Source organism: Canis lupus, chromosome 19, assembly GCF_048164855.1.
Source record: "Canis lupus baileyi chromosome 19, mCanLup2.hap1, whole genome shotgun sequence".
NCBI classification, from domain to species: Eukaryota; Metazoa; Chordata; class Mammalia; order Carnivora; family Canidae; genus Canis; species Canis lupus.
Window position 1 is genome coordinate 52,372,195 of NC_132856.1, and position 11,164 is coordinate 52,383,358.

Sequence of the window (11,164 nt, forward strand, 5' to 3'; positions counted from 1 at the left end):
GAACTCCCCCCACCTCCACACCCCCGCCAGTCACTCGGACTCCACCCGCAGCGCAGCGCCCCCTGCGGTCAGCGGGGCGAGTTGCGTCCTCTCTGCGCGCCTATCCGCTCCACGCGCGTCTGCAGCCCGGAGTCTTACCGCCTGCAGCTGCCTCCGCTCGCGCCGCCGCTGCCGGTGCCGGTACCGTGGAAGGACGAGGGCCAGGACATGCGGGAAGTGCGCAGGCCGGGCCGGTCGCCGGTGTCCACGGCGTCGGCGCGCTCTATGGGCCGGTGTGGCGGCCGCTCGGGCTCTGCGCGCTCCGCGCTGTCGGAGTAGCCGCGCTGCTGGATACGAATGGGGGTCCGCGGCTGCCGCCACAGGTGCTGGGGGGGCGGCTTCAGGGTGGCCTGGCCCTCCCGGGGCCCAGGCAGAGACAGAGACAGGCTCCTCTCCGAGGGGGCGGCCGGGGGCTCCATGGCGCCGACCCCCTCCTGCGCCCCGGGGGGCCCCGGCCTCTCCGAGCTTCACCCTGCTCAGCGGCGCGCTAGCCGACGCGCCCGAGGGCCCGCGGGTGCGCCCGGCCTCGGTGGGGCCATGGCGCCCCGGGGACAGACCCGGGGGCGCTACGGGCCGATCGCCCCCGGGGCCGGGCGCCGCGGCTTTCTGTCGGCGGCTGGCGCTCCGCTCGGCGCCCGGCAGCGCTCTCCGCGCTCGGCACCCCGCTCCGCGCCAGCCCCGGCTCCCCCGCCCCGTCCCGCCCCTCCCCGCCCCCCGCCCGCCGCTCTGTCAGCGCCGCCCCCCTCCTCCTCCTCCGTCCGGGCCAGTGGGGGGCAGCCACCCAAGGAGGGGGGCCCTCCCGCCCACGCAGAGCCCCGCTCCCGGAGGGGAGGGGGCGCCGGAACTCGGCTCTCTCCGGAGCGCCCTGCCTAGCCGCGGCGTGCACGGGAAAGAAGGAGTTAAACGGTTAATCCGATCAGGAAGGAGACACCCGACTGGTTGCCGGTGTGTCAGTCAGTCCGTCCATCATGGCGGGGGCGGAGCCCGATGCTGGCGTGTCCTCGCGGCTGCCTCAGGCCGGGGGGAGCGCGTGGGGAGTGGTCCCGGGGCCGCCGACGCGGGCTCTGCGGCTGGCAGCGGCGACGTTCGGGGATTCTCCTGTTGGTGGGTCGGAGGGTGGTGATGGCGCGTGCCCAGGGCGGGATGTGCGCGCACGTGGCCCCTTCCGAGGGTTGTCTGTGTTTTTGGTGTCGGCTGGAAGTGTGTGCGCGCACGTGGTTGGCTGCTGCGGTCTGCCTGTTTCTCTGGATTTCGCTGTGTGTGTATCTGTGTGTCTGTGGGTGAAGGATGTGTGCGCACGTGTGCTGCTTGTTTGGAGGGTGTGCGCCGCTGTGGGGTCTGTTCTGGCGGCCTGGGGCTGTGCATGTGTACCCACGCGTTTGGGTGTGTATTGTGGTCGGTCCGCGCTTGCGGAGTTGTGCAGGCAATTTGGCTGTTTGACTGTGGTGTCTGAGGGAGTCTGTATGTGTTGGTGTGTGTGTGTGTGTGTGTGTGTGTGTGTGGTCGGCTTGAGGGCCGCTTTGGGGTGTTTCTGGGGTGTGTCCCTTTGGTTCCCGTGTGGCTCCAGGAGGACACCGCGGCTGCCGCCCACCGCTCTGTGCGTCGCTGCCTCTTGCAGAGCGCTTCCGCAGGAGGTAAACTGAGGCAGGTCTCCGGCAGCCGCGGGATGCACCCCCATGCCCTTTTCAGGCGAGTAAACAGCCGCGCCTCCTCCCCGCGGCCCCCGCCAGCAGAGCCCCCCTTCCGGCACCTAAATCGGGAGTCGCCGTGACTCACGCTCCCGCCTCCCCCAGCGCCGCGCCGAGCGAGCGAGCGGAGAGCGAGCGGGATCCGAGCGCCACCCTCCCCCCATCTCTGCCGCCCCGGCCGCGACGGAGCCCTGGCGGTGGCCGGGCTTTGGGAGCGCGATCGCCGGGGCGCCCCACCCCCGGGGCCGACGCGCGCTCGGACTCTAAACGGCTCTGATGCGCGTCCCCGGAACCAGGTCCCCGCCCCCGCGCGCCCCCTCCACGGACTCCCCAGGGCAGGCCGTGCCGTCTGCCACCGCCCTCCTCCCTCCCGCACCCCCAGCACTGTTGTTATAAAAAAAAAAAAAAAAAGCGGCCGTTTCCAACCCCCACAGCCGCTTTTCTCCCCGCCCGAGGGGGCTCCGGGCGTGGGCGAACGCGGAGCAAGAACCGGCCCCGCATTAGCAGCCGCGGGGTATCCCAGAAGCCAGAGCTGTGTCTCCCACTTCTCTCGGGGACCCTCTGCCTCCCCCCGCAGTATAGACTCAAAACGGTTTCTAGGGGATTGGCAAGGACTGCGATTCCCCCTCCCCCGCCCACCCAGATCATTTGAGGGTCCTGGACTGGACCAAATTCCTGGGGGAAGGTGGAGACTATAGGATTGGCCGCAGCTCAGGGTGGGTAACAAGGGATGGGGGGGCGGAGGAGAGAGGGGTGGACCACAGCGGGGTGGGGGTGGGGCGGTTTGCAGAAGAGGGCCGCAAGGCTGTGGGCTAGGGCTGGTGTTTGGAACTCTGGTCTGAATCCGGGATAGGCCAGGCTGGACCTGAACCTGGAAGAGGGTAGAAGGATTTGGGGGGAGGGGGAGTTGGAGGGAGATACATTAGACCGAGGGAGGGGGGAATGGCAGTCACTTCCTTTCCCCATCTGGAAATGAAGCATTATCCCAAGACCCAAGCAGAGACCCTGGAGACCTCCAATTGAGTAGGTGAGGGGATAGGAAGATTGAGGCTGCATAGAGCAGGGACCTGAGGAGGGCAGTGCGGGCAGGAGCCTGGCCAGCAGCCAGGGCAAGCTCAGCTGTCCAGCTTTCGAACTCACCCTCCGACCAAGATGGGGGCTCAGAGGACCCCAAATGAGAAAGAGCAAGAAAGTGTGCCAAGCTGGAGCCCCCACGTATCTCTTCCATCTACCCCCAAGAGAAAGAAAATTGCCAGTCCAGCTCTCCTGTAGGGTCTCACCATCCCCTCTAAGGTGGGGGAGGAAGTGGATCTTCCCAGGAGGGGAGATAGAGGCACACAGCTGCCTGGTAGGAGACCGACTCCCTAACCTGTCCCAGCTGTCTGATTGTGAGGACATGGCAGGGGACTGTAGGGCTGAAACCCTTTCCACAATCCTGCCTCTTGCTGACTCAGGAGGCTGCAAAATGGAAGAAGGGATTCCTAGAGGCTGCAAGGGGAGCCTGGGGGAAGGGATGTTACAGCTTGACCCACAAGGCTCCAGAAGTTTCGGCTGGTTTTTGGGAAAGGCCAGGGGCCTGGAGCGCGGAAAGGGCTGGTGGCTGGACACAATCCCCGCTGGCCCTGAATCTCCACCCCACCCCCGAGCCTCGTCCCCTCCTGCCTACCTGTCTGCTTTGGTGATGGAAATCCGAGGAGGGACCAGCAGTGGCAGCGTGGTGGGCCTTGGCGGCAGAGGGACCCCAGGGTCCGAGGGCTCCGTGTCCGCCCAGCCCAGCCCGGGCCCCGTGGAAAGGCGACGACGAGGGCGTCGGAGGTCAGCCCCCAGCATGTTGGCACTGGTGGGCTCGGGGGTCTCCCACGGCCTCTGAGGAGGGACAAGGACCAAGGACTGGATGGGGGCATGGCCTGACCAGGCGGCCCTGAGGCCCTCCCTCCAGTAACACCCTTTCTTAGCCACTTGAGAAAGTGACTGATGGGGATATAACCTCCTTGTGTTCCCTTCACATCTTAGCCACTCGGTGATCCCTCCCACAAGGGGCGCTTTTCATCCCTTACATCTGAGGGGTGTCCCTTCTCAGCCATTAATTCTTATAGGGCTCCCTTTTGATGTTCTGGCCCTGGGGCTCTGGGCCCTCATGCCTGTACAGTCTGTGCCTCACTGTGGAACCCTCTAACACATTGTCACCCTGCACGTCTAGGAGGCCCCTCCTGGCCTTATGGCCTGTGCCCCTCCCCCCAGGCCCTCAAGACCTTACCCCCAGCACCCCTCCTCACCCTACAATCCTCTCCCCACCTGGGCAGCCCCTTGGAAGCTCCCGCCTTCTGTCGCTGGCCTGAGAACCTCTTAATCCAGGCAGCAGGAAAATAACGGAATCAAGGGAGTAAACTGGGGCCAAGGAGAGGACCCTCCCCAGATTTGAGGCTGTGAAGCCACACCTGGTGAGCCACACAGAGGGCGCCCGTGTCCCCTGCGGCCCAAGCCCCGCCCCCAGCCCGGGCCCCGCCTCTCGCACCTCGTCCCCGGTTCCAGCCACCGACAGGACACTGCGACTCCTCTTCATCCCGCCAACCTAGCGCGCTGCTGCGGCTGCGGGGGTCATATCCGCCCGGGCCAGCGCCTCCTGAAGGACCAAGCCGAAGGCATTCGCCATTAGTGCCCTGGGGCTCCCCCTGCCGGCTGAGCCTGAATCCTGCCCCCCCCCGCTAGTTTGCTCTCCCGAGGCGTGACGTCAGCAGGTGGCTGACGCACTGCCCGTCCGGTGACGTCTCCCGCCCGTTGCCAGAGCGACAGCTGACGCACGGCTGGGGTCTGGACGGCGTCAGTGCCCCGGTTGGCCACTGGGGGGCCGGGAGCCTCGGGACCGGGTCGCCCCAGCCCCCACCCCGCCCTCCCGCGGGGGCTTCCCCCGGCCTGGGGATCCCGCGGAGAAGACCGGGAGCTCCCAGAGGCGGCCGCGTGTGGCGCGTGGTCCGAGCCGGGGGCCGGAGGAAGCGTCTCCTCCGAGCTGTTGGGCTTTTATGCCTAAACCCGAAATAGCTGCGAGGTGCGGGGGCCGGGCGCAGCGAGACGGCGGCTTGGGCACAGATGGGGGACGCACAAGCAGAGGCGCGCGGAGACAGACAGGGACGCGTGGAAATAGAAACAGACAGACAGGGACACAGACGCAGCTCCCGAGGATGAGCGCGCTCTGCTGCCGGCGATCCTGGTCTAAAAGCCTGCGGGGAGGGGGTGGCTGGCTCACTTCACCTTCGCCCCCAGGTGCGGCGAATTTATTGCTGTGTGGCCATGGGTCAATGACAAACTCTCTGAGCCTCAGTTCCTCCTCTGTGAAATGGAATGACGATCCCTACAGGGTCCATGTGAGAATGACATGAGACCAGACCATGCTGAATGCGCACAGGTCAGCTTCTGGCACTCAGTAAGTGCTTAATACTACCAACATCTGAGCCTGAGAGAGGGTGTTAGAACCCAAGTCAGATCATGTCCCTCCTCTGGTCAGAGCCCTCCATGGCTTTTACCTCACTCAGAGGAAAAGTCAAAGTCGTCCAGAGGAGGCCCACACAGTCCTGAATGATATGCCCAGTCATCTCGCTGTCCTCACCTCTTACCACTCCCTCTGAGCCTCTGCTCTATCCACACTGGTCTCTTGGCTGTTTCTAGACAAACCAGGCACGCTCTAACCTCAGGGCCTTTGCACCTGCTGGTTCTGCCTGGAACTCTTCCCTTTGATATCCACAGGCTCCTCACATTCTTTAGGTCTTTGCGCCTATCTCACCTTTTCAGGCATTTCTCCTGGAGTTCCTCTCCATCTCATCCCTGTTCAAAGTTGCTAGCCCCTCAGGACTCCTAACTTATCTGGCTCTATTTTTAACAGGTCTTTTTTTTTTTTTTAAGATTTTATTTATTCATGAGAGACAGAGAGAGAGGCAGAGACACAGGCAGAGGGAGAAGCAGGCTCCATGCAGGGAGCCTGATGCACAACTTGATCCTGGGACCCCGGGATCACACCCTGAGCCAAAGGCGGACGCCCAACCGCTGCGCCACCTAGGCGTCCCAGGTCTTTCTTTTTTTAATTGAGATTTTTATGTATTTACTCATGAGACACACAGAGAGAGGCAGAGACATAGGCGGAGGGAGAAGCAGGCTCTCTGTGGGGAGCCTGATGTGGAACTTGATCCCAGGACCCCCAGGATCTCAACCTGAGCTGAAGGCAGAGGATCAACCACTGAGCCATCCAGGTGCCCCTTTAACAGGTCTTATCACTTCATAATGTACTATATAATTTATCTATTACATTAATTGTCTCTTCCCACATTAGAATATCAGCTGCAGGAGGGCAAGAATATTTTATCTATCTTATTCATTACCATATCTCCAGTGCCTAGAACTGAATCTGGAACATAGTAGGCTCTTAGTATTTGTTCAATGTCTGGTTATTATTTTGAGGACATAATAGCATAATTATAAAGTTCCTAGTGAGATCCACTACAGACTAGCTACTTTACCCCTACTTTGGCTCTTCTTTCTTTTTCTTGCCTTATTGCACTATCCTTCACTTTAGTTCAGTGTCAACTAGTAGAAATGAGTGTAAACACTGTCTCACCAACCTAGGCAAGCCTATGACAGACAGTTGTTGAGCAAATGGATGAATGTATAAAAATAGCTTAAAGGTCACCTCCACCTCTCAGCCCAATGAGCCAGTCCTGTTCTGAGCTCCCACTGCTGCTTATTCTGTCCCCTTTAAAGTGTTCATCATTCTGAGTTGTAATTATCTGTATAAATGGTACCCATTCATCATGGTCCCCCACACACGGTCTCAATGAATGGTGAACGAATAAAGGAATGAATAAGATAGACACAGGGAAAAATAGGCACTCCCTCTCTCTGTATGAAGTCAGATACATGCATTCAGACAGAGAAAGGGCCATGTAGTAAGGGCCAGCCTCCAAAATTACACTGACAGGTGTGCCTAGGTGGCTCAGTCGGTTAAGCACCCGACTCTTGCTTTTGGCTCAGGTCATGATCTCTGGATCTTGAGATCGAGCCCTACACTGGGCATAGAGCCTGCTTAAGATTCTCTCACTCCCAAAAAAAAAAAAAAAAAAAGATTCTCTCACTCCCTCTCCTCCACCCCCACCCCCAAGCAGCATGGGTGCTCCCTCTTTCTTAAAAAAAAAAAAAATTTAGGGCAGCCCTGGTGGCTCAGCGGTTTAGCGCCGCCTTCAGCCCGGGGTGTGATCCCGGAGACCGGGGATCGAGTCCCACGTCAGGCTCCGTGCATGGGGCCTGCTTCTCCCTCTGCCTGTGTCTCTGCCTCTATCTCTCTCTCTCCGTGTCTCTCGTGAATAAATAAATAAAATCTTAAAAAAAAAATTTACACTGGCAGGCTTCCATTCAAATCCTAGCTCTGCCATTTATTAGCTGTATGTCCTCGGGCAAGTCACCCAGCCTCTCTGAGCCTCAGTTCCCGTATCTGTAAAATGAGAATAATATCCATACCTATCTGAGGGCACTGTTGTGAGGATGAAGTGAAGCAATGCATGTAAGGTTCTGAGCACAGTGCCTGGTTCACAGTGGATGCTCACAAAACAGTACCCGCTTTCCTAGTAATAATAACAATGATCATCATTGTTGTTGGTTTGCATGGAGCTATAGACAGACATGGAAGACAGCAGCCTCACTTCCCCCCAACCACCCCCTAAACCTACCAGCTGACTCACTGTTCCTCAAAGACTTCAAACATATTCAGACCTCAGGGCCTTTGTATTTGCAGTTCTCTTGACCCAGAAAACCAGGTTCGGATATCCTGTGTTCCTCTCACTTCCTCATCTCCTTGACTCTGCTTTCATTTTGTTTGTTTCTTTTACTTTTAGACTTATAACATTCTAACAAGATAAAGAATTTACCTACTATTTTTATCAGCTGTTGCCCTTCCTTGGATTAGGACCTGAGGTCAGGCTGTTGGCCTGTTCTGTCTCCAGCTGGATCTGCAGTCCCAGGACAATGCTGGCATACAGTAGGTGCTCCACATATATCTCTTGAATAACCAGTTGATGCCTTTACCTCCTCAGGCCTCTGCTCAAAGGTACTTCATTCCAAAGGGCTTCCCTGACATAAATGCCTCCCTCCACCCCTTCGCCCTCACTCAGCTTTATCTTTCTTCTCAGCTGTCATCCCTGGCATATCATATATTTACATTTCTTCTGTCCTCAGGCTGATTTCCACGAGGGCAGGGGATTTTTCGGTCTTGTTTTATCTATAGCGAGAACCAACTTCACAAACATGTGACCTGTGCAGTCACTCACAGCCCCACGCTTAGGTTTAATGCACCACCCTTGTTGTCTTGAAATGCTTCATTACTTTGACCAGGAGCCTTGCATTTTCCCCTTGCCCTTGGCTCTTCAAATTCTGTAGCCAGATCCCCAGGGCCTAGAACAGCACATGGATTTGCAGAATAAAGGAAAGAATGAAGGAGTGGATGGCCAGCAGAGCCCTGAAGTGCAGGGAAGAGGGGCAGAGACACACCACCGCTATCCGGACACCAGTGCATGTTTGCAGAAACCAGTCTTGGAAGAACCCCAGGCATGGAAGGCAGGGCATCACAAACTGGCTGAGTCCCCAAGGTAGAGGGGTGCCTCTAAGCCTGCCTTCCCCTCCCCTGGGTAGCAGGCCGGCTGGGGACGGGGGTCCAGATGGCAGAGCAGGTTGCTCTGGGCAGCTGGCACCAGGCTCAGGCTGGGAGAGGCTTGCTTCCCTTATCCCAGCTTGTCAGCACAATCAGCTAGTGGCCCAGCCTGGGAGCCCCTGGCCTCGCTTGACAGTAAAGCACTGGCTTCACCCAAGCCCAAGCCCACCATCCTTGGGAGAAGGATGCAGGGATGGATGGCCAACAAGAGGGAAGGAAGTGAGGACAAATGCCCCCTTATCCACATCTTGGCCCAGAGCATTCAGGCCTGAGAAGGAATAGTTACTAACCAGCTCTATTCCTGGAGCTATAAAGCAGGGCCAGGAAGGATTGTCAGGGGCCCCAGGCATGTGTATGTGTATGCATGTGTGGGTGCATGAGAGTTTACAGCTGAGCAAGTGGAACTTTCTATGAGTGTGTGTGTCGCAGAGCTGAAACCAGAGCATACCTGCAGCAGTGTATGTAGTGACAGGGCGAAGCTACATCAGCCTACGTAGGAATGAGACTGGATGTGCCTCTGTGTCATCATGGTATGAATGCATATGTGGGGAAAGAGGGGGTGGGGAATACACACATGTGGATGCAGTGGGAAGCAGAATTTCACAGTAGTTAGAAATGCAGGTTCTGGGTTCAAGTGTTTACTCAGTCACTCACTAGCTATGTGGCCTCAGGCACATTATTTAGCTATGTTGGCTCCAGCCCAAATATGGTGTTAGTATGATTTTTATCTGTCTGGATTTAAGTGCGTATGTTTGAAGAGTAATTCAACAATTCCAGGAGGCCTTCCTGGATACCCAACCTGAAGTGGGCCCTTCCATTTTTCTCTTTTGACACAGCCTTCTATTTCTATCACAGTCCCAATCAGAATTTGTTGTTATATATTTGTTTGTGTTGTTTCTTTTTCTGGCTTCTCCATTAAATGTCACCCCTGTGGGCACAGAGAGTTTTGTTCTGTTTCCTGCTGTGTCCCCAGCACCTGGCATATAGTCATAGGTGCTGAATAAATGCTTGTTGAGTAGCTATTCATCACAGTATGGCTGTGTCTGTGGGTATAAAGAGGTGGAAGCTGGCTGGGGATCATGGGTTCCTGGAGGGTCCTGTGCTCAAACCTGGTCTTGACTTTCTTTCTTTCCCATTCCCTCAGCCACACTCACTTTATGGGAATGATGATACTCCATCAACTGCCTGTATTGCCTTTGACAAGCTCTTTCCCCTTTTCTGGGTCTTAGGAACTCACCTACTCACCTACCATCTGTAAAATGGGAAGGAGGATGGATTGGTTCATGATAAGCCTCCTTCCTGACCTAAGGCACTATGAAATAGTCTTTTATTGAGCACCCACTGTGTGCCAGGCACTGTTCTGGACCTGGCCCTGCCCTCATATGAGGAGCTTAAGTGAATGAGGAAGACAGGTATCAGCCAGAAATCTCATTTCATCAGGAGCACCCTTACTTCCAGTCCCTTTCTATGCCCTATGAAATTTTAGACTTTATTCTGATTCTGAATTCACCAGTGGGTAGTCTTCTCTTTACACACAGATCTTGCTCCCTCATTCAGCCTTGAATATAAGCACAGCAAATGCTGGCTGTTTTTATTGGTTGCTACAGCCCCACCACCTGGCTACAGTGCTGTGGCACGTAGTAGGCACTTGGGAAATATGTGTCAAATGAGCTAAGAGAAATCAATGACTGAGCAAAGGCAGGCTCCCATGCATGACCTCACGGAATCCTCGGTGTCATTACCCACTTAGCAGATGAGGGAAATCGAGGCTCAGGGAGGCAGAGCCGATGCCGGGGTCCCACCCCTGCTAAGTAGTGTGTGGCTGTGGGATGCAGCAGAGAAAGCTTGGATAGTCCACAGGACCACTACCAGTCGCCCACCCCCACCTCGCAGGTACGAGAGAGAGACGGCGGAAGATGCGCTGATGGAGGTGCTGTGAGAAACCCAGTGGCAGTGCAAAGCAACTCAGAGGGCTCTGTCTCTGTATCCAGCTGGACATGCTGTGCTGGCAGATTAGGAAAGTCTTGGCGCTGATGGGGAAGCCTCCGGCGCCCTGTCCCCAATTCTAGGAGCTGGAGGGCTCCTGGGACCCCGTTTCACTGGGGCCGGTCGGCTCCAGTCTCGGAAGCCACGGAAAGAGCTCCGCGGAAACCCGGGAATCTCTAGCATCTGGGGTCCTCTTCACACATCCACAGCCGGGAGGCCGGCCCCAAAGGGCGTACCGCAGGGCCTCGGCTTTCTCGGGGAGCGGGAAACCCCACAGCGTCCTGGTCCCCTCCCTCCGGGGTGCCGGGTCCCCTTCCCCACCGCAGCTCGCAGCCGCGAAGCTTACCTTGCAGAGAGGGGCTGGGGAGGGAATGCCCCGCCCTCTCCGGCCTGAGGGCAGGAGGGGACAGGGGTGTCCAGACCCTTTGTTTGCTGTTGTGTGTGTATGTGTGTGTGCGCGATTGTGAGACCCGCTGGGGTGTGGGTCCGTGCGCGCGCGCGCCCGGGCCTTGACGGCCGCAGAGATGCTGGACTGCCTGGGCTCAAGGGGGAGGGGGGGGAGGAGGGGGGACTCCCCCGCCCCCGCCCGCCCACTCGCGGGTTTGAAAGATGCTCGAGGGGGAGGGGAGGCAGCGGGCGGGCGCTTTTGTCCGGAAGGCCCCTCCCCTTCCCTGGGCTGGGGAATCCCCCCATTTTGAGCCCTTTAATCCATTCCCTCCAGCCCGCTCTCTGCAAACACCTTCTGGGGGGTAGTCTGGGAAAA

General features: G+C 57.9%; 1 protein-coding gene across 2 annotated transcripts in view; it reads right to left on the reverse strand.

Moving 5' to 3' along the window:
• Positions 1 to 4,305, reverse strand: part of PDE4A (phosphodiesterase 4A) — a 46,760-nt gene extending 42,455 nt beyond the window's left edge. Inside the window, exons 1-2 of one of the 2 annotated variants that reach the window (XM_072787298.1) lie at positions 4,243 to 4,305; positions 3,394 to 3,593 (exon numbers count right to left, since the gene is read on the reverse strand). In XM_072787298.1, coding sequence (XP_072643399.1) covers positions 3,394 to 3,593; positions 4,243 to 4,290 — 248 coding nt within the window. In that variant the 5' untranslated portion in view covers positions 4,291 to 4,305. Of the gene's footprint in view, positions 1 to 138; positions 498 to 3,393; positions 3,594 to 4,242 lie in introns of those variants that run through there. The other variant, XM_072787297.1, reaches the window with a different exon arrangement.
• Positions 4,306 to 11,164: the final 6,859 nt, after the last annotated feature.